We start from the raw sequence: 22,090 nt of genomic DNA, 5'->3' as shown, positions 1-22,090 counted from the left end.
TTAAAGAGAAAGAAAAAACCCCAAAACATGCCTTAGATGATGTAATACATGTCGTACCTCATACACACTTTGACTAAGCACTGTAGTGCTGTGATGATCAGTCATTTCTGTTCCTGCAGTTCCATCTGCAGCTGGAGACATTTGTGAATATTTGTGCACAACTTGTCAGAGTAGGACCTCTCTGGACCCCTTTTGACATAGTTCAACTTTGCAGGGTAAATATTGTTCTCAAATCTTCAAGCTACATGAAAACTGTTGAAAGTGACATGAAAGCAAGGCTTGGTCCTACTGGGACTATCAAATAATGTGTTGCATGGGACTCAGTGAACAAACACATGAATAATTTGCTCCCCCCAGCAAGAGCTGGATTGGACATTACTCTAGTGCTTCTGACATTCCTACAGCTAGGGACTGCTACAGGGAAAGCTAGGCTTGCTGCAGTCTCAGCGGCGGAAACGGCCACCCACACATGCTGTTGAAAGAAGGCTACTTGAAGAACAGATGACAGAGCAACTGGTTCCCACTCACCCAACTCATGTATCCCAGCACAAAGTCAAGTGGCATTCAAATTAAGGTATGCTAGCTTTTAAAGATACGCCACAGGGTAAACAGAAGATAATCACAGACAAATGGCTTGTGTGTGTGTTCACTGCTTCATGGAGAATCATACACCTTTCCTGAAATTATTTCAATCTCTTGAGTGTGGCACACAGTGATCTCAAGATCTGTGGGATCCAAATGCTTCCTATTTCAGTGTAGGCAGTAGTAAAATTAGTCTCCTGTAGCCTGGTCTCCACTGTGTTCACCAGACTCTTGGTATCAGGGCTTCTTCTCCCCCTCTGCGTCACTACAAACTACACATACTGGCTTTATGGCCTGGTAACCAACTACCTCCTGAGAAGCTGCAGCTGCCTGTCTTGGGAGCTTTAAACACAGGCATTTCTTGGTAGCAACAGCACCATGACTTTGTATTTCCATAACTAACTGTGTTTTCAAGTCCCATTTAAAGCAAATTACTTTCTGCGGGGCCGAATCACACCTTGACCTCACAAAACAGGCCTCTGCCTTGCTTCCAAAGTGACAATCAACAATTCAGCACGAGAAAGCGAAGTTCTGCGATTAGATCCCTGTTGGGTTGGTTTCTGGAGACCAAGATGAGGAGTGCCAATGCTGTGCCTATGCCTGATAGGAAACAGCAGCAAAGAGGGGAAGGGATGGAGTTACAAGCCCCACGTTTTTGTGAGGGAAATGTTATACCTGCGAGCGCTCACCGCACCACATCCTCGCATTATTTTCATTTGCACGCGGCTGCAGCACGACGGGCTGGGGTCCTTTCTCCGCAGCATCCCCGGAGCTCGCTCCCGGCCGGGACGGGCACTCTCGCCCCGGCGCTGCGTGCAGTCTCGTCGGCCCGCTGTCTCTCCCAGGGAGGGCGGGCACCCCGTCCTTCCTCGCCGCCGGGGCGGGGGACGAGGCGAGGGCTGCCCCCAGGGCAGGGCAGGGGCAGGGGCAGGGGCAGGCAGGAGCCGCCCCCGCGCGGGGCGGAGGGAGCGCACGGGCACTGGCTCCTCTCCCCGCGCATCCACCCCGGAGGTGGCCCCGGCGCTGCCCGGAGCCGCAGCCCTCTTCCCTTCCCTCCCTCCCTCTCTCCCTCCCCTGTCCCCACCTCTCCTCCAAAACCGCAGGAGCCGCCGCGGCCGCGCTTCACTCGCTCCGGTGCCAGCCGCGGAGAGGGGCGGGCGGCCCTCGCCGCAGGCACGGCCCGGGGCGGGAGCAGTCCCGCCGCCTCCCCGCTGCCCCACTGCCATGGCCGGGGTCGCGGCCCAGCGTTGACGATGCTGCTGGGCGCCCCGCGGGCGGGCGGCTGGGATCGCGGCCGGGTGGGCGAGAGGCTGCAGGCGGCCCTGGCCGGCCTCCAGGAGCTCCAGGTGCTGCGGGAGAAGCAGCGGGAGCTGGTGCGGGCCGCCCTGGCCATGCCGCAGCGGCCGGCGGCGGGGGGAGGAGAGCAGCCCCTGTCCGCCCACAGCAAGGAGCACCGGCTGGAGGCCACGCTCACCGCCCTGAAGGAGCAGCTGGTAAGGGACGGGACGGGACAGGACGGGACGCCCCGCTGCGCCCAGGGGACCTGTTTCCCACCTCCGGGCGTCCTGTGGGGCCGCGGTGCTGAGGGCGGGCGGAGGGGAGCGCTGCCGGGCAGCCCCGCACCGGTCTGCCTGACACCCGGCTCCCCTTGGGGAGCCGCCGGCGCCGTTTCGGGGCCGAGAGCAGGCAGGGCGCTGCGGCCGCGGCCCCCAGCCGCTCCTCCCGCCCCGCCAGCGGCCGTTCCCCCCGCCGGCAGGTGCGAGCGGCGGCGCCGGGGGGGTGGTCGTTGGGGCGAGCTGCGGCGACAGCGCCCGTCCCTGTCGCAGCCGTTATAACGGTCGCTTCTTTTCCTCAGGCGGGGCTCACCTGAGCGCGTATTCATCGACTACCGAAATGCGTAGTGTTGATAGAGGGCTCTGTGCCAGGAGGAGCGCTGAGGAGAAGTTGTTACCCGGCATTGCTCATTCATCGCAGCCGAGGAGTAGGAGATGATTAACTTCAGTAATACATGTATCACGCTTGTGAGCGCTCGGCTCTTAATTGCAGTAGCCGTGGGAATAGGAGATCGAAAGACACACGAGAGTGGGATGCGCATAAATAGACTAAGCGCTCAGGGGTTTGGTATGGGTGGGTGTGTGTGCGTACTCCTATTTGTGCCCCCCAGTTGTGTGCCGGCGGGAGCCAATCCACCAGGAAGGGGTTCGCGGGCCAGGAGTACTTTGTTCTTGCCACGGATTGCATGATCAAAAGAGAAGAATAACTGAATGCCAGGCCTTGTATTTGAAGTGTTACACCGGCCGCTTGCACGGGTTTTTTGTGAAAGAAAAAAAAAATTCTGAATCGCGACTGAAATGGGTTTCATAGGTGAGGCAACAATCAAAGGGTAAAGGGCTTTAATCTCTAGTACGGGCAATTACACACCTCAGTAAACTCAGGCTTAATTTCAGAGCCCTTTCCCTCCCTCTACTGGTGCAAGTCTTGGCCATCAGTTACCAATCAGGTGTGAAAACAGCACGGTTATTCGCTCCCCATAGGCAGCTTTATCAGGCAGCATCTCAGAATAAAACTGGCTTTAACCTTCAGGGAAACCTAGCCACCACATGTGAAAACACAGCAGCAGGCATATCTTGATTAAAGTAAGAAATGCAGGACAAGTGGACTGCCAACCACTTGATTACCTGTCATTGATAATTTTAACTAATGGCTCTACTTTATTTCTTTTTTTTTTTTTTAACTAAACGAAAGAATTGAAGGCATTTATTGCCGGTCTGGGGCCACTGGGTTAACAGAAACACCCAATGACCTCTGACCATACTGACTGTTCTTTTTTCATGTCAGTTGTTGTGCTTTAATTACTCATTTGTTTATATATTTTTCAAATAAAATATGAAAATAGAGGATTAGCTTGTCAGGACTTTACTGGCACCTTGCAAGGCTTTCCAAGGACATGGGAGAAACTAGCCATTACGATGGAAGGAGAAAATGGCCTTTAATTCTGCCCTTAGAAATGCAGGAGTCGGGAGGATGAGAGTAACTCAGCACACCGCCGGAGAGGGACAGATTTCGCCAGTAGGTGCCAGTGCAATTATGGGAAACGTGTCTTCTGGGGGTGCCTGGGAGGGAAGTGTTCATAAAGCTTGAGGGATGACTCAGAACTACATAAATCCAGGGGCAGGTTCTTCAGCAAATATGCAGTTGTGGGAATGCTTAAAGTAGTGACACAAAGCTCTTCCGATTGACCTGTGGCTGCTGGAAGCTTTTCAGACTGGCGTACCTGGTACCTCTAGTGGTTTTTTCCCCTGCTAATTGCAGGCATGTATTTGAGTAGAGGTGCATACCTCAAAGCTGCTTAATAGCAAAGTAAACCCAGTTGAAAACAGGCTTTTCACAGTCCTGTTAGAAGTAGTCCACAGATCCTAGGAACTCAGTGACCACAGGCTGAAAACTTTCTTGGTGACTCATGAACAGTGTATTGCACTCAAAACCCTTGAAAATTCTGTTCATGATCACAGGAAATTAAGTTAAAACTAAAAACAACAGAAAATGCAAAGCACAGCATTGCTCAGGGAGTGTTATGTCTTCATCGTTGTTGTTCTTGGCCCATGGACGATAAGAGTTTGTGATCGCCGCTCTATAAGCTTTCAGATTGAGGAACTCATTAACAATGGAAATGTAGCTTTGCCTTGCAGTGTATCTTGATCCAAGTTTCAAGTAGGGCTGTAGCCCTGGGCTTTAGCGTGGTCATGGTTTAATTCATAAAAAGTTTGGTCCTTGCAACATAAAATGGGGAAGCTGTATCAGCTGGAGCTGGCTCAAGGCATCTCAGCAATGGAAACAAGGCAGATAAAAGAGTCAAGCAAGGCTTCTCCTGTAATGGTAAGGTGAGCAATAGAAGAGCAGAGGCAGTACCCTTAAGGAGTCAAGTGCCACAAGCAGGAATAGGTGGAGCAGAGCCATCAAATGCCGTAGGGACCACATGTGGATGCCACTCCAGCACCCCAACCTCTTCCCCAGCAACAGGTACCAGCGACAGCCAGCAGCTGGCCTTTCCCGCAGTCTGCTGTAGGCAGCAAGGCTGCAGGCTTTCTGCTGCCCCTAGCAGTCACGTCCTTTTTTGCCCCAGCCAGTGGCTCTTTTTGGTGGCCAGGGGCTCTTCTGGCAGCTGCAAGTTACTAGGGTGCAGGCAGGATCAACTCTCTGTAGCAGAAGAGAAGCAGAGTTAAGTGATGCCATCTACTGTGACTGATCCCAAAGGTGCTAAACTAGTCTCTTGGCCAAACTATATCATGGTGACATAGAGGACAAAGAAGAGATGCAAATTCAGGCTAATACAAAGAAAGAAATCTATGACACTTCACCGTCAAAGTCGATGGATCGCTAAGGCTGCAGCATCCAGTATTTTCTCAGCTGTTTCCTCAGAGAACATATTTACAAAAAATGGTTGATTTGATTTGAATCAGATTATTTTGTTTTGCAAGCTTTCAGGTGGCTTATGATGTTATAAAAATGTCAGAAGGGACACGTTATACTGAAGAGAAAAAAAACCCACTTGGTAACCCTGCATTTTGCACAGATTTTTTTCCCCCTTTAGATAGTTTTAAATAGAAGAAAACATCTTTTAAACCAGGGATTTTATATTTTTTTCTTAATAATAAACTAATTTAAACTTTTTGTCAACTGAGAGAAAGAGGTGCTTCCAGAAGGAATTCACCTCACTCTAGAAGAAGGGTTTGGGATAAGTGAGATTAATTTTCCTCTGAAACTGGCTGCTTTGCACCATCAGTTACAGAAAGACCCAAGGGTGAATACATTTTATATGTGCAAAACTAGATAAGATTAATGCTATCTTTTGTCCATTCCAAAATACAGTTGGATTAATAAAATTACCAGGTGCTAATCTACAACCAATAAATGTCAGCCTCCCCTTTAGCTGAAGAGATTAATAGTTGAGAATAGTCAATTATAACCAGTGTTTTTTGGTGCCTTGATTTGGGGTGCCAATTTGTGTTGACTTAAAGGAACCTGCTTTTCAGAGAGTGTTCTTCCTTCTGAAAAACGAGTGGTATGGTGATATCCCAGATTTGGCTCCCAAAAACTGTAGGCTATCGATAGTACAAGTTTATTTGGAAAGTCTGGTCCTGTGTTGTGCAGTGTACAGAAGTCTTCACAGCTGCATTGCCCAAAGCAAACAGATGGTTTCACCTGCAAGGTTTTGTCTCATGTAAAATTCATGTTGTGAATTGAGAAAGAGTGTGTTTAGCGTTTATTGTTCTGGGTGCTGCTTAGCGTGATTATTACAGCAGTGACAACCTCAAGCAAACGCATCGGAAAAGTCATCCTTATCCAAATGGTTTGAGGAATGCTTCTCATCTTGGAGTGCAGGAGGAGTTAACTGAAAGATCAAAGCTACGAAGTCTGCTGGAAACATGAAAACCCAATGGTGTGAGACACCATAAAAGGGTTAAAAATGATGATGTAAATCATGTGTGTTGGTTAAAATGCTGTGAAAGCGCAGACAGAACCTGGAGGTATAATAAATAATCTTTGAATACCTGAGAGCCTTGTGGCCTCTCTGTCATTAATCAGAAACCACAGACTGAGGGATTGGCTGGCAAAACATTAATCATTAAGCAATTAATTCCAGCCATGAAAACAAAACTTTGTGATTTCCTGAGTAGGTAGGATTGAAGGAGGCACAACATGTTTTTGCTTTTTCACCATAAAAGAAATAAAGAAGTACTGAGGAGGTCATACATTCATCATTCAGATGGGATAGAAAATCTCCTTTATTTTCCAGTTCTTCCCTTCCTTTTTGTTTATGTGAAACAGGAAGAGGGAAAATCACCACGGGTTTTCCTAGGAAGCAGTAATGAGCCTCTTGAGCTTAAACCTTTCTAGATGTGTGACACTAACAAAAAGGGGCTTTATTTCTTGTGTCTTTTATGTTCCTCCAGTTCTCCATAAAAGCGTGCTAGAAATGCCTTATTATTCTTCTCACCAGCATCACGAGCCATAACAGTTGTCTTGTGAGAATCAGGACATCTGTCTTTTTTCTCTTTTCCTTGAATCCCAGTTTCTAATCATTTACCGATTACCTTGGGACCTTAGCTTTCCTTGCGTTTAGTATTTATAGCTATGGAGAAACCTAAAAATGCACATATTAAAGGCTGAATAATCCAGACACAAGGAAAGTGGAATTGAAAATGTGTACATACTGATTTTGATTTTTCTGCATGTCATTTAATTTTGCAGATACTTTAATTAGTTCAAGGGACCTAGATTATTTTTTTTTTTCATATTTGGGGTTGGAAATTCTGCTAGAACTGCCACTTGTATTTTTAAATCTGAAACATACACATGAAGAAGAATCGTAGTCATGTTTTTCTTGCCATTACTGAGTGGAAACCCAGCCCCTCAAAGGCTGCGAGCACAACTTTGTAACCAACTTCAAGAGACCATCTTTCCGTAAAGTATTGTTGGATGGATGGTGAGGTGTGATACAGTTAGAAGCTGCCTAAATAGTGACTGGGCCTAGATAATTTGCCAAGTGCCGTGTGAGAAGTTTGTGACAGAAACCAACTGTGGTTCTTTGGCTGATACCTAACGCCTGGCCATCTGCCTCGCCAAGCTGACGGCATAAATACCGGGGGAGCAACTGCAGGAGCTGTTACCTCAGATCAGCCTGGTCAGTGATTGGAGTAGGCAAAGGACCTTGTTGCTGGCTTCTGAAGGATTATTCACAAGCTCGAGACACCATTTAGTTTAAATACAGTCATTTTCACAGCAGTATTCAAATGTCACCTTCTTCTTGCATAAAATGTGTGGAAATATTTAGCTACGAGACATGCAAGGAAAACTTTCAGCAAAACAGATGTCACAATTCGTGCAGTGTACCCTTTCAACTATAAAGACATGTCATCAAAGCCAAGGGGTTTACAGAAATGAGTATGCTGCCTTTACTTTGTGTGGCAATAAGACACTTTTACATACAGCGGTTTCCTTTCATCAGGCAGCATCTTAGAGTTCATGCAGACAATCTATAATGTTTATCTCATCCTCTGCTCAGAGGCAGTCTATGGCAAAAAGCAGTGCATATATTAATATGATAATTAGTTAAAAGATTGCCATCCTCTTTAGAGATACAGTTCCTGCGATAGGTGTAACAAAAAACCCAAAGGTTAAAATAAGTATATTCAGTATGAAAAGTTTTGAGAATGTGTTCAGCTGGTCAGAAGACAATATATACGGAGAAACAGAATATTTTGCACTTGTCTGTTATGTCAGTCTTGTTACAGAGAGCCAATTGCAACAGTCCCTAGCTAAGCAAAACACTTAATGAGAGCAGAATCTGTCCGGCACAGATGGCCTGAATTCATGCATTGCCGCTGAGATTCTAACTGTGATTATTCTTCATTTCCTCCTTCTTCCCTCGAATTTTGAATTAGTCTCGTTTGAGGAGACAGGATGTCGGCTTGAAAAGCCACCTGGATCAGCTGGACCAGCGAATAAGTGAGCTGAAATTGGACGTCAGTAAGACCTCCAGTGAATACTTGGATAGTGACAGCCGGCCCAGCTCAGGTAATGTGCACTTGGTCGTTTATTCCCAGGGGTGTGGTGCTAGGAGAACTGAAGGGTGTCAACTGCTAAGCAGAACTCTCTGTATTGTTTGGTCAGAAACAGTGCCCCATGGCTGAGCTGGAGAGTAGTCATCTGGCACAGAGCACGCTCACAGAGCTGGTGGGAATTTTCCTGCAAAGTTGATTTAGTTGGAAAATGCTTATTCACTCAAACAGTATTTTTTCTGGATTTTCTTATTTTAAAATTGACATTTTAGCCACACATGGAAGGAGTAGGAGACAGATTTATTAATTAATTACCTTGTCCAGTGCAGAATGACCATTGGCAAAGTGGCTAGAGTACTTATTATAAGTGGTGGAGACCAACATCCATGTCAATGCTCTGCTTGAATCCAAGAAGGGTCCTGAACCTCATTAAGGCTTTGAAGATCACAACCACTGCAGTGCTCTGGCCAAATTAATGTTTGATCATTTATATAAAAATGAAACAGCTCTATTAAAAGACACTGAGAAAAACCACCCCAACAGTTTGCTGACTAAAGCTCTCATGGACAGAAAGAGATTGAGTTTCAGGTTTCTGGTCTGATTCACAGAGACCTGTACTGCAGACGTTTATAGCTAGGATGTCTGTTAAAACCAGTTTCTGTTATCTAGTCTGGGACAGTGGGAATACTACTTTTTAAACAGAATTTTGAAAAACCTTAAGTCTTCAGTGAGACAAGGAAATAATTTTTTTATTTACAGCATACGGATTTGCAGCCTGGTACTTAGAGTGGGTATAAAAAGCACTAGTTTCTGTTGAGCATTTACGTTCAGGAGTTGTGCGCTTAGGCACATACACACAGTTCAAAAGGAAACAGCTTCCTTTTCTGTTTGCTCTATATAGAAAGGAATGATAAAAATTCCTATCTTGAATTTATACAGAGACTTTTTTAATACTTCTATAATTAATTGGCAATGATCACAAGACCTGGAGAGGGAAGATAACCTCCATTCCCTGCCCTTAGACATTCCAGCTATCATAGACTTGGCAGCTCTGATTACAGGCTAGTTTTAGTCTACTTTCCCATCCAAGCTGTGCTTGTATGCACCTAGCACAAGTTACAACAGTGTAAGACGGCCCTATTTTACACCAGTTGCATAATAGTCCCCAAAGACGTTTTCCAGTGAAGAACTGGGCGTGATGGTGCTGCACTTCACCCCATCCCACCCTTGGAACTAAGCATTCATGTGCGTGCCAAGCTGGCTCAGGGCCTAAGTAAATATGCAGAAGCCCAATAAAAGGTGGTTGAATTAGAGTATACCTCTGCTAAAGCTACCCAAATAAATGATCGTAAATTTAGGCCTGTGGCACATAGCAAATGAAGATTTATTTTATTCTTTGGATTTTTCTTCTACAGAGCATGTTTAGTTACTGTAAATAAGAAATATCTTCCTATTTATTTTAACTCTGCAGGCTTCTATGACCTGAGCGACGGTGGTTCTTGCTCACTCTCCAATTCTTGTACCTCTGTGTACAGTGAGTCCATCTCTTCCTCCCACACCAGTCTCTTGCCCGGCTCTCAACACCCTAAAGCAAGACTCAGTGTGTTTGATTACCGACCCAAGTCTGCAGATGAAACCACTGTGCATACCACCAGCTTCCAGCAGCAGGGAACCTATGTCAGCGATGGATGTCGGATTACAGCTAGCACAGACATTTCTGGGACTCCTGCCAGGTCCCGACCAAGGCCAGTTTCCACAGGTAATCAACTGCAGAACTGGATACTCATCAAGAGAAGGGCAGAATCCTGGTTATTACTTTTAGGACCTAATATACCAATGCGTAATCGATATATAGCACTCATTTTCAATACACAAAGTAAGAATTAATTGAAACCACAGAGCCAAACCGTTTACTGTCCAACTTTCACTTGTCTCCATACTCATATACGTTTAAACAATAACAAATACGAGGACTTATGCATTTAGAAATGGAAAAATATTTAAGTGCATAAGATAAAATTGTAATAAATGTTGTGATACTTTTTTAAATTTACCTGCTTGTGAAATCAGAAAAATTGCAGTATTTGAAATACCTTCTGTGAAGGTGCAGGGATGTATGAAAAATACAAGGTGAACTCAAAATTAGAGGTGATGCATTTTACTGAGAAAGATTTTACAGAAATCTAAGGAGGAAGAGACGCTTCCAGACTTAGTGCCTGTTTTCTCTATCTGTTGTAAAATGACTATGATAATACTTACATATACCTTGCCCTATTTATTCAAATTAATGTAGACTCAAACAATACTCTTTTTCATAATTTATTATGTACCGTTAGGGATAACAGACACCAAAGGTTAATTGACTACCTAGGAACCAGTCATGAGCCTAATAGTGGATCAACCATGAATTTGCATCATAGCTTTAGACAAAATGGACAAGTCCATTAATATTCCAAATCTGTTTACCCATCTGTGAAGTGACATCATATCACTTCTTATTTTGGGTCCTTCCATGGCCTCAAAGCAACCTTGTGTTAGTGCAGTTCATATGGTGACCCAGCCAGATGTGTGACAGCTCCATCATAGAAACAGGGAAGCCATAGGGAACATCATTTCAAGTACCGTGTCACTCTGGAGTCATTCCCACAGCTTCTTGATCTGAGCTAGCTCACCTCTGGCTTGCTTAGAGCAGAAGCAAAGACCACCTGTTCTGTACCTATCTGTGCAGACACACCCGAAGCGATGGTGGTAAATTATAGCATAAAAGCAAAGTCTTCTCAAGGCTTCTCAGAGGCTGGGGATGGACCTGAGCTTAATGATCTGTGGCTTCCGTGTTCAGATTACAGACTCCTTGTTCTATCAGAAACTTTCCTGCCTTGCCACATTTTACTAGGACCCCCAGGGCTTTATGGTTTTTTGGGTATGGAGATAGACTAGCAGAAAAAGGGATAGCTGGTGTTAAGTAGGGGTGCGGGAATGAGGCTACAGACCTCCTTCAGCCCTCCTTCCTTTTTCCACCACCACCTCCCTTCTTCCTGGCTACAACCTCTTACTTCCTTTAGTGTGAGAAACATAAGTAGTGGGGTAGTAGTGGGTGTAGTCTTGAAGAAACAATTCTCACAAAGTTGACCACATTGCAGGAAGCGAGGCAAGATGTTACTTCAGAAAAGCATCATTTGGAGAGGGGAAGAAATTTCTCTTTTCCTCTCCTTAGCTTGTCCCCACAGGTAACTGCAGGTACAAACCGATTGCCTTTTCTTTCAGTGGCAAGCAGAAAGCTTGCTGAGGCAACAAAAGCACAGCAGTCTTTTGACACCTTCCTGTTTTGTTTTCAGAAGAAAGCACCACTACACACTGCCAACAATTTCCTAAAGAATTTTCATTATGAAAATATGTTGTTAGAGAAATCATCATCCTAACCTTTGCTGTAGCAGGTCTGTATGTGCCTTACATAGGACACTGCAGACAATGCCAAATTTCGAAGTCTTTCAAAAGCTTCCTGTCACAGGACAGAAACAGTCACTGTAAGTGAAATATGTGGTTGGATTTGATGGTTGGGTTTCCTGGTAGCATGAAGCAGCCAGGAAATCAGTTAGCTGAGGATTTGTTGGCACTGAAGTCTGCACTGTGGTATGGAGAAATCCAAGCTAACTGCAGATGGTTCCAGTATTCTTGGTACCAGAGGTAACACAGCACCATAGCACTCTATCGGATGACTTGTCTGGATGGAACAGTCTTGCTTTGCACAAGGACACAGCCTGTCCTCTCAGTGCACAGGAGGTGCTCCTTGAGAGGAGGGTGCAGCAGTCAAGTGTAACTTACAGCAACCTTGACAGTACTCCAAAATTTAAGACATCTGAATTGGTGGCCATAAATGCCATCTTCAGGGACTGAGCCTCCCATCTGCCTGAGTGTTACCCTTAGATTTTTTTTCTCTGTCAAAGTAAAGGTTCTTTAGTCCATTCTTCTACGTCCTGAAGGTGGACTCTTAAAAACCCCCCACACAGAATTATGGCATTCCTGATTTTCTGCCTTTTAATAAAACCTCTGAATATTTCTTTCTGGAATTGAATACTCTAAGAAGTTACTTACTTGAGAAAGGCATGAGACTGGTAATGTTGTTATCAAATGAAATGAGAGATCCAGTTAGGAGGTTTCACTGGATTTGGGGTTAAGGAAAAGTAGAATCATGTCACACTCTGGCCTGTGGGACACATGAGTCTTAATGGCTCTCCCGTGCGTTGAGTACTTCTGTTTACTGATGCCTTACTAAAGCAAAATGCAGAAGAATAAACAACTATAGCTTCCAGCATTTAAGAGGTTAAGAAACGCTATAACCTAGCGTCTGCTTAAATCCTCTTAAAGCAGCTGGTTGAGTACTATAGATTTTTCCAAGACACGTGATATAAAAGGGTTGGAGGAAAAGCTGGAATTCAAATTTAACCACTTTAAAAAAAATACCATTGACTCTGCATGCTGTAAATTTCAGGAATTCCTGAGTTAGAATCATATATCCAGAGGAAGTCTTTATCCTATCCTGAGGGGAAAGTGTTCAAAAACTATCTGTTGCATTGGATAATTTTACATGACATTCAGCTTCAGGCTTTCTGGTTGTTGGATTCACTTTTTATCTCTGCTAAGAAATAAAAATAATCCCTTATTTTTGTTTAGTTGGTTGGGTTCCTGTTAGTCTGTGACATTCTAGAACATTTTTATATATGCACAGATTTACTTTCATCCAAGTAGCACAGTTTAAATTTCCTGCAAAGGCCTGAGTTTTATTATTGGCATTAAAAGGCATTGTAATCTCCGTTATGCTCAGGTGAATACAAGCTTTTGAAGCAATTCAGTGATCTTGGAGGACTGAAACTATTTTCTTCATTCATGCTACTGATTTTAGTAAAAATTAGCACATCCCTCTGAAATAGCACTTTTAGCATAAGCCAGTTTGAATGTAATTGTCTGTGATTTAATTAGGTTATTTATTTTCATCCACTGTGTAGGTGACTTGGAAAGACTCATTCCAGCAGACGCTAGATTTCAGAAAGAGACAGATCCCAAATCCATGTTGCCTCTGTGCCATGCCGGAGACATGCACTTGCTCAGCATGGACCCCAAATTCCAGAACGACTTGGTCTCCAAGAATGGCATTGATGTGTATCCTTACCCAAGCCCCCTTCATGCGGTGGCTTTACAAAGTCCCCTTTTCTCCCTGGTGGGGACATCCCCAGAAACAGACCTCCAGGCTCCTCCCAGCAAACCCATGCCTAGTGCGACAGGTCCCAGCTTGATTAGGACTAGGACAACCACTGAGGCCAAGCCAGGGGGTTACATCAATAAATTACTGCAGCTGACAAGATGCAAAGGGAACAATCGGGCTGATGCCAGTGAGTGGGTTTCAACAAAGAGCCAGCCAGCCACAATGCACCAGAGACTCATTATAACCCCCAGCGCCGGTGGAGTGAAAATTAACAGCAGCATTAGCCAGCTGGAAAAACAAGCAAGTTCTCTGGAAAGTAACAAAGCTGAAGGGAAGCTGCAGAGAGAGGTGCCAGAGGGGGAATGTGCCAAGCAGCAGGAGACCATGCGCTGTGTGAATGAAGAACAGCCATCCACTCGGCCTGACGCAGAGCCATCAGCTGTGAATAGTTGTTATCCTGCCAGGTCAGCAGCAAGGGGCTCTCCTCTGGCAGAAGCAGCAGAGAGCAGCGTGGAGCGCAGTTCATCCTGCTCACAGCTGTGCCAGGAGGACTCCAGCCCAGGCACCTGGAATGCTAAAGCCGTCCCACCCAGAAAGCTGCCCCTCAAAAGGTGTGGCAATGCCAAATTGGCTAACGCCGGCTGTCACGAGCGAGTGGCACGGACTGAATTTGTTCGTGCTCAGTTCGTCCCTGCAGAATCCCACCAAGTCCGGGTCAAGTTTGCCAGCTCCAAAACAAAGGCAGTGAAGATAAAGAGGAGGAACAGCGAAAAGGTACTACGGCCTGGGAAGCAAGCCTTTTGCATGGAGAAGGCGAGAGGGGCCCTTGGGGCTGCCAGGCTGCCTGCTGAGTGGAATCAGCCCCAAAGACCACACGAAGCAAAGAGCCTCGTGCGCAGACCTTCGTATTCTGGTGACGTGACCGGCAGGTCGTGCTCGGAGTCTAGCCTGTTCCCTGTGCAGGCCAGGCTCCCCACCGTGCCATCCAGGCCAGAGCTCTACAGAGCCTCTGCCAATGCACTCTATTCCCTCGAAGCAGCTTGCGTAGACACAGCCAACAAGAAGAAGCAGCGCAAGTGGCAGTCCACAGTGGAGATCTCTGCCAAGGCCCACCTGGCCAGCCTCTCTAGTAGCTTTGGCCTGGGAGCGCCAAGGCAGCCAGCAAGGAGAGCTGGTGTCCTGCGCACTGTCAGTATGAGGGCTCGCTCCAAGAGTCAGCGGCACGGAGCTTATGCCAAAAGCGAGTCAGACCACTCCGAGTACTCCGCAGAGTGCGCTTCCCTCTTTCACTCCACCATCGCAGAGACCAGCGAAGGGGAGGTCAGCGATTTCACGACTAACCGTTTTGGGGACAGTGAGTCCAGTGAAAGCGATTCAGATGGCAGCAGTAACAGTAGCAGCCTTGCCCTTGACTGTGATGAGGGGGATGAAAGTGAGCTGATTTGGCCTGAAGGTTCGGTCAGACAATCAGGGACTGTCCAGGCCTCTTCCAAGCCTCTTCCCCCAGTGCCCAAAATCTGTCGCATCAAAGCTTCAAAGGCACTAAAGAAGAAGATTAGGAGATTCCAACCTGCCTCTCTGAAGGTCATGACCATGGTTTAAGTGAGAGCAAGCATCTGTTTTTTACAGTGAGACATCCTGCTGGCTCTCATTTGCAAAACAAGAGAACCCATGTGCAGAGAAAAGGACTTGCTTAAAGGAACTGTGAATAACCCCTGAATCAACACAAGGGATCTTGTTTGTTAATGCCTGGACATAAATGTCACTGTATCTAATATCCTCTTTTTCCATTTATTCTGTAAATATGAATCTGTGTATATTGTGTGATGCCTTTTTTTACTATGCAGAAGGGTCACCATGGTGAAAATTAAAACAATCTCTGCCATAAGATTTTACAGGCAGGCTCTTGATGGTTTGTTGACTATATACACTCACAGAATCAGTCCCAGACACAACGGCTTTGCAAGAAGAGGGACTCTTCCCAACTGGGTATTTGGTAGCATCCCTCCCTCTTGTGAGGAATTCTTTGCAGTCTGAAGTCTGCATTAACCATCCAGCTGTCACGGTGCTCGTATGGAAAAGTGCTCTCCATAGCTTTACTTTCTTTCAGATCAACCATCTTACACCTTCTCCCAAACATCAGGAGGACAAGTCTGTTCTTCCATAGAAACATGCTATGTTTAATCAAGAAGGTAGATGTATTTGTGAATGAGAACAAGACTTCAGTTTGTTTCCTGTTTTCAAAACTGAGAGTATAGGGGTTTTTTTTCAAACCCCCTCTTTATGATGTTCCATGTTATTGTTCATTTGTTGAATGGGTGAAAGAACATGAGGGCTCAGTGCCAAAGTGTGTGAATAGCTGGGACTGAGATTATAGCTTTGCCCCTGAAATTGCAAACTCAATAAATACTATTTAATGTACTTCTGGAAATTGTGCTTGTCTGACTTCGATGTCTAAAGAAAATTATTCTGAACTCTAACATCACATCAGGAATACAAAGGAGCTTTCTTTGGTGAAACAGATCTGTGTTTTCGTCATCGCTGTGCAGAGGGGTTCTTTTTTATTTTTTCAGAAGGTTGCTATAGCTCAATCAGAACCAGGGTCCTTTCAGCCTCTAGCTCAAGAAACCTGCTTCAGCGCCTGCTTGTAAATGAATGAATTTAAAAACAGTATTTGTATGGAGGACAGAGTAGTGTTTAACTGTCTCACTTAAATTGATGCAATTTTGTCACAAGACACTCTTAATTTAAAACGCATGTTTATTTATACATAATGTGTTTTGAATGCATTTGAGGGCACCTATGTGAAGCTTTGAATCGGTTGCTAAACTGATGAAGTGATTTTTTTGTGTTCAGACAAGCAGTCCTAATTCTTTCCTCTGAGCACAGCAATCTGGAAGCTGAGCTGAAGTTCACCCTGTGTTTACCGAAGAGCAGGTTTTATCCTCCTACCCTGTTTCAGTGCCCAGTCTGAATACATTCCTGGCCTAGGAGATGTAGGCATTACCTCATTCAGCCGAGTGTACTGGGTCTGAAACAAAAGGCATGTGCTTTGCAGAAACTTGTGGGTAAGAGAGTGCTTGTTTACTCCAAGGATTCATTACCAAACAGAAGTATTGAAAGACTAAACTTTTAGCCAATGCCTTCTATTCTTTGGAAACTATGTTATGTTTTTAAACCACTCTATTTTCAAATAATTTTTTGAAAATGTGGTCGAGAAAAGTAAAAATTATGTAAAGTCATTTAATTCAAGTATTTGAGCTAGTGTACAACACCATCCTTACTGCAACTAGGAAAATACTACATTTTAGTCAGTGGAGTATGTTTAAGCATTTTTTCATGGTCCCAAGAGTATTGGACATAATCGCTCTGGTAGGATTAATGGGAGAATTTCACAGGTCTGGTGGTGGTTTCTTGTTCAGCATGTCTAGCAACAGAACAAACAAAATAGTGATTTATGCCATGTTGACTTTCTACACCACAAAAGGATTCTTTTTCCCATTTACACAAAAGGTTTGGTTTGGGGGAGTGTGTCAAAAGTTACATATGAACCTTTAATCCATGGATTTTCTGTGTTGGGGTGGGGTTTATTGGTTAGATAGGAATTTTGAGGGTGTTTTTTTTGTGGGGGAGGAAATTGTTCCTAACTAGAAAACTGCTCTGGGTAGGAGCGTTCTGAAACCTGGTAAAAACTGCCACCCAGTAGCTCCCTGCCTTTTTATCAGAGTAAGCTCAAACAGTAAGTTTGTGGTCCCACAACTCAGTAAATCTTGCTTTAGGGCTGTTAATACTCCGTCAGAAATGTTGCCAGATACATGATGAAAGTGCTGATCCAGAATGAACTCACACTGCCAATTCAAATAAAGAAAAATGATGAGTTAATTTTGTACTGACAGGTTTTATGCCAGATGAGGTATCACTGCCTCTACAGCTCACACTTTCTGCCAGGTCAGATAACGTCTCTCCTCCCAGAGCCAGCGTAAAACATAAAAAGCGTTAAGTCCAACATAAAAGCATAAAGCTGGCACAAACGTCATCATCCTATGCCTTGGCTGATTTGACAGAAATATGATGATGTGCCCACACTTGATCCAGGGGAAACCTATGGTGCTGGAGAACCCCAGCAAGGCAGAGAACCTGCTGTTAAGTGTTGAGGTATCACCACGTGCAGTGATGCTACTGAGCGGTGACTTTCTGGGGAGGGCAGAACGGGTGGTGCCACCCCTCCTTACTCTGGGACATTGGACCTTCTCCCTAGCACTGCCCTTCAGAAACACTGCTTTCCTCTGCCGGAGCAGAAACTGCGCTGGGACCAGGGCTCTGGAGGGAAGAAGTAGGACAGTGCAAAGCAGGGCAGGAGACTCGGGTGGCCAGTACTCCAGCTATACTGGCACCAAAAATATGATTGCAGTTCAGTACACTCGTAAAAATTAGTACGTTTTGTTGGCAGGTACACTGAGAATCTTGATAACATCTGGTTATGAGTGTGACACCTGTCAGTGCTCTGTCCATCGGAGACTGTGGGCTAGCTCTGCTGACAGCACTCAGGAATACCTGCTTCCTAAGCAAACAGATCTGAAATATTTAAAATCAACAAATACCAATAAATACTTTGATGCACTATTCTTTTATATGTGTATACTAAGCTTCATAAAACCAGCTTTCCGCTCCATATGAAGCCTCATAGTGAGAATCAGGGATGCCCAGCTTTAATCAGTAATACAAATAGAAATATTCACTGTCTATTTTCCCTTCCAGGAGGAATCCACAAAATCTTTTTACCTTGCTGCATCTTGTACGATAAAGGTCTAAGAGAATGCAAGAAATGTCAGTCGGTGATTCAATTAGAAGTCTAGCACCAAACCTGATACACTTTAGGAGTGAGAAGTTCAGCACTTTCACTGTGACTTGATTAGCAAGTGCATAGATCTGATGGCTGTTTCAGAACAGCTTTATGCAGCGTCTCTGTTGCAGGAGCTAACATCTGCCATCATCACTCCAAGCTCTAGTGAATCAAAATCATCCACTGCCGAAATCTATGCACCAGATCAGCAGTTTCCTTCTGTCAAAGGCAGACATTTACACTTCGGTGTAAGAGCAAATTGCTCCCAAACCACAAAGGAAAGAAAATAAAGGGGAAAAAGATAGAATAGAAAAGGAATTAAGGAAGCTTTAAGAGCAATTTGCGGAATAGATAAGAATTATTATTTTAAAAACTTCATTAATACTTTTATTGCTCTAATAATTTTGGAACTGGATAATTATCGGCCTTCTTGGCCTTGACACAATCTTAGATTTTCAAGTCCACATCCAGTACCCAAACCATGGGACAGAGTCAAAGAACTGATGTTTTGTTGGAGACACCATCCTTCAGACCAGACCTTTGCTTGAAGTGACTTCTTGTCAGGCAGGGCACTGGTCAAACGAAAGGCAGTTATCATGTGGTGAGTCTCAAAACCATCTACGGATGATTCTCGTGCTGGTGAACTTGAGTCCAGTGGACATTTTAAGGCTGTGCTGGAGTCAATTTTGTATTTGCCCACCCATCCTGGTCCGAAGCTCTGAAGGAGTGAGAGCTGAAGGTGAGAGGTGCTCCAGGAGCAGCTGAAAGGCAGGCGATAGCAGCGGCTCTTTGGGAAGCGAGTCGCTGCCCGCAGGACGAGGCAGGCTGAGCGTGGCACCAGAGGGCTCTGGCTGTTCCAGCCCCAGCAGCCTTTGCTAGCTTCTTTATTGCTGTGAGGGCTCTAACCCAGCCCCACCGCTGCTCATGTGGCAGTGCTGAGATTTGGATGCTGCACTTGAAATAGTCACAGGCCACCTGCACTCGAAGTCACAGGCCATCACTCCAGAGCTACAAGGTCAGGGAGAGCCCCAGCCCAGAGTCCTTCCAGACTACCAAGTGCAAAATCCCCCATTAGGCAAAGGTTGCTCAAAGGAAGCATGCAGCAAAACAAGGCATCTGTGACCGCTGTCTCTGACAGGTAGCAAGGCAACAGCATGCCAGGGAAGGACTGCCCAATTGCTACTCTGAAGCAATAGCAGCAGTTTTCATTTCCGAGCCCCTTCTGAGCCCTCCTCAACCATCCTGAGGCTGAAGGGACCACCCCAGCTGTGCTCAGTGGAAGAGAGTAGCTCAGCTTTTAACTACAGCAGCCCCTCTGTCCTCCACACCACAGCAAACCCTTTGGCTCCTGCAGAGAGCTGTAGTACCTATTGCTCCCTAACCATGAACTCAGCCCTCCTTGCTGAACATGCTCCCCAGGAAGCTACCCTGAGACGAGCAGCTTGAGTGACCGTGTAAAGGAAAGAACATAAGTTGATCTGGAAAACAAGGAGTCCTATGTCTGAAACTTGCTTCTGAGGAATACAAACATACATTGACACCAATACAGCATTTAGGCAGTCTCCCATATCTTACATGGATGTGAAGGAGACCTGGGATTCCATCATTAGCCGCTACTCTGTACAGACAGCTGCTGTGATACTTCGCTACAGGTGAAGAGCGATCAACAGGAAAATGCTCAGCTAAGGGCTGGTTTTTGATGTTTGTACTTCTCAGGTTTAAAACCATCGCAGTATGTCTAATTATACCTCAATGCAGAACGTCAGCAGAATAACAGCTGAAATGAGCAGAAGTTCAGCCACCACCAATTCTATTAATTCCATGTGTTATCATTATAATGAAGCCTGGACACTATTGTTAGCTAATAGTGATTTTTTTTCAAGCATTCCACTGTTTTTCCTTTCTTTTCCTGGCTCAGCTTTTGTAACTAGGGATGCAGTGCATCAAATTCACCCATGACATAATTCCTGGGAAGTCACTGGAGCTACCCCACAGACTCATTTACCCCCCCTCATGCTGTTCTCAAGATGTCAGCAAGTGGGATGATTGGCATGACAGATGGGAAATAAAGAGGATTTCAGACTTGCTTTCATTCTTGATTGGGTTGCAGGCTGTGGAAGTAACTGTGTTTACAGCTGGTTTGCCTGGGGAGCTGCCATGTCACATCTGTGTTAGTGGCGGAGCAGGGGAGATGGTTAGGGCTGTGCACAGTGATGGCATTTCATGTTTATTCTGGTTTTCAAAACACAAACTGAAAGAGTATCAGCAGTCTGGTGATCCTGTAAAGCTACAAACCAAGAGAGGAGAAAGCCCACCGATCAAATTGACCAGGCGGGGCTGACCAGGCAATGATGAACACAAACTGCAGACTTACAAGCCCCAAATGAAGAATCTCAGTTTCAGCAGGAGACTTGAGCAGCTAAATGTGCTCAAAAGCTCTGTCAAATCACTCTGGGTGCCTAGTCTTCAGCATCCAAGATAGAGACATCAGGCTAACAAGTTGCTCTGAGAAATATGCATTACTGCAAACCTTTACTCCTACATTTACATGCAATATTTTCTCTGCATTCCTAGTGTCCCAAAAGTGAGTCTAAAAAGCTAAAGGTTCTAATTCACTCAATGCATTATTACATTTAAAACTCTATCAAACTCTTCTACAATTTCCAAGATGGAATGATACAGATACATTGACTCGAGACAACAGGAAGTATCCTTCAGTGGGAATTCAGAAGTGACACTTGCACCCACACAAGTTGTAGCATCAACAGGAGCTTTACTATTTAACATATAAAAGTTCAAGACTTTGTCTGGACCACTGGAATGCTAAAACACAAATAAAATCTTAAATCTTGTAAGATTATTAGCTCATTCACTAATGAAAGCCAAGAAGTTCAATTATGAAAACAGTCTGAGTTTGACCACTGTCTGGGTATACAGAATTTGGCAGAAAATGGCAGTAGTATGGCTTTTTATGCTTTTTTTCTCCTGTTTTCTACTTAACATTCCCTAAAGAATAAAATGAAAAGAAGAGAAGCAGAAGTTCATTTTCATGCTTTTCACTAGGAGGACTTGACCCTCCCTTGATGCACTTGGACATGCAAAAGGGCAAGAGCAGAGACAGTTGCCGTCAGGATGAAAATTCATTGTCTTACACATGCAATGCAGAAATCATTTTTTAAACTATTCAATGGCAAGGAAGTGGAAGAAGTTAATGGCTAGGACATACCCAAAGTCTCCTATGCTGAGATCATTGGAATTAAACAGATTCCTTATCTCAGATGCAATTTAAGGCAAAGGGCTATGTGAACCAAAATTATTTGCAAAGGGAAAAAGATTTTCCTGATTATATACTAAGTGTGCTGACTAACTGTGTTGCTCACCATCCTTCTGTGCATAGCCAAATCAGTATCTCCTGTCTCCCCAATATTGCTATTTCACTGTGGCATTAGTGGAAGAACAGAGTGCTTATCAGCTACACTGTGGCCTCTGATTGCTGAGAATTTCACCTTGGCATAGAATTCTCTATATTCTGTAAGGACTGAGGTTTATGAAGTTATTTATTGGAATGGAAATTTGCCATACATCTTTATAGCATTAGATGTATATACAGATATTTGGGAAGAGGCAGTTCAGTGGATGGCTGATGTGATTATGTCCACAGACATTGCTTTGGAAGCAAAGCGGGAAGGGTTTTGGACTACATTGTATGTTGTCACTGACTCTGGCTATATTTTCCAAAGAAAATAGGCCTCAGTACTGGAGAGGTACTGAGAATGAGATGCTGCTGATTAAAATTAGTACTGTGAACATTTCCCTTTTTTGTTTTAGTCACACCTACTGAAGCTAACGAGTTTGGGGATAGTTCTATCAAATTTGACTTTGGAGTGGGCTGAATTTCTTGAA

General features: G+C 44.8%; 1 protein-coding gene across 1 annotated transcript; it reads left to right on the top strand.

The window, feature by feature from the left end:
* The first annotated feature begins 1,683 nt into the window (after positions 1-1,683).
* DACT2 (dishevelled binding antagonist of beta catenin 2) lies at positions 1,684-15,765 on the top strand. The gene is made up of 4 exons (XM_075495810.1): positions 1,684-2,075; positions 8,028-8,160; positions 9,616-9,903; positions 13,148-15,765. Exons 1-4 carry the CDS (start codon positions 1,836-1,838, stop codon positions 14,944-14,946), a joined length of 2,460 nt encoding a protein of 819 aa, XP_075351925.1. The 5' UTR covers positions 1,684-1,835; the 3' UTR covers positions 14,947-15,765.
* The last annotated feature ends 6,325 nt before the right edge of the window (positions 15,766-22,090 follow it).

The sequence above is a fragment of the Mycteria americana genome, chromosome 3 (genome assembly GCF_035582795.1).
Source record: "Mycteria americana isolate JAX WOST 10 ecotype Jacksonville Zoo and Gardens chromosome 3, USCA_MyAme_1.0, whole genome shotgun sequence".
NCBI classification, from domain to species: domain Eukaryota; kingdom Metazoa; phylum Chordata; class Aves; order Ciconiiformes; family Ciconiidae; genus Mycteria; species Mycteria americana.
This window is presented reverse-complemented; position numbering and strand designations above follow the sequence as displayed.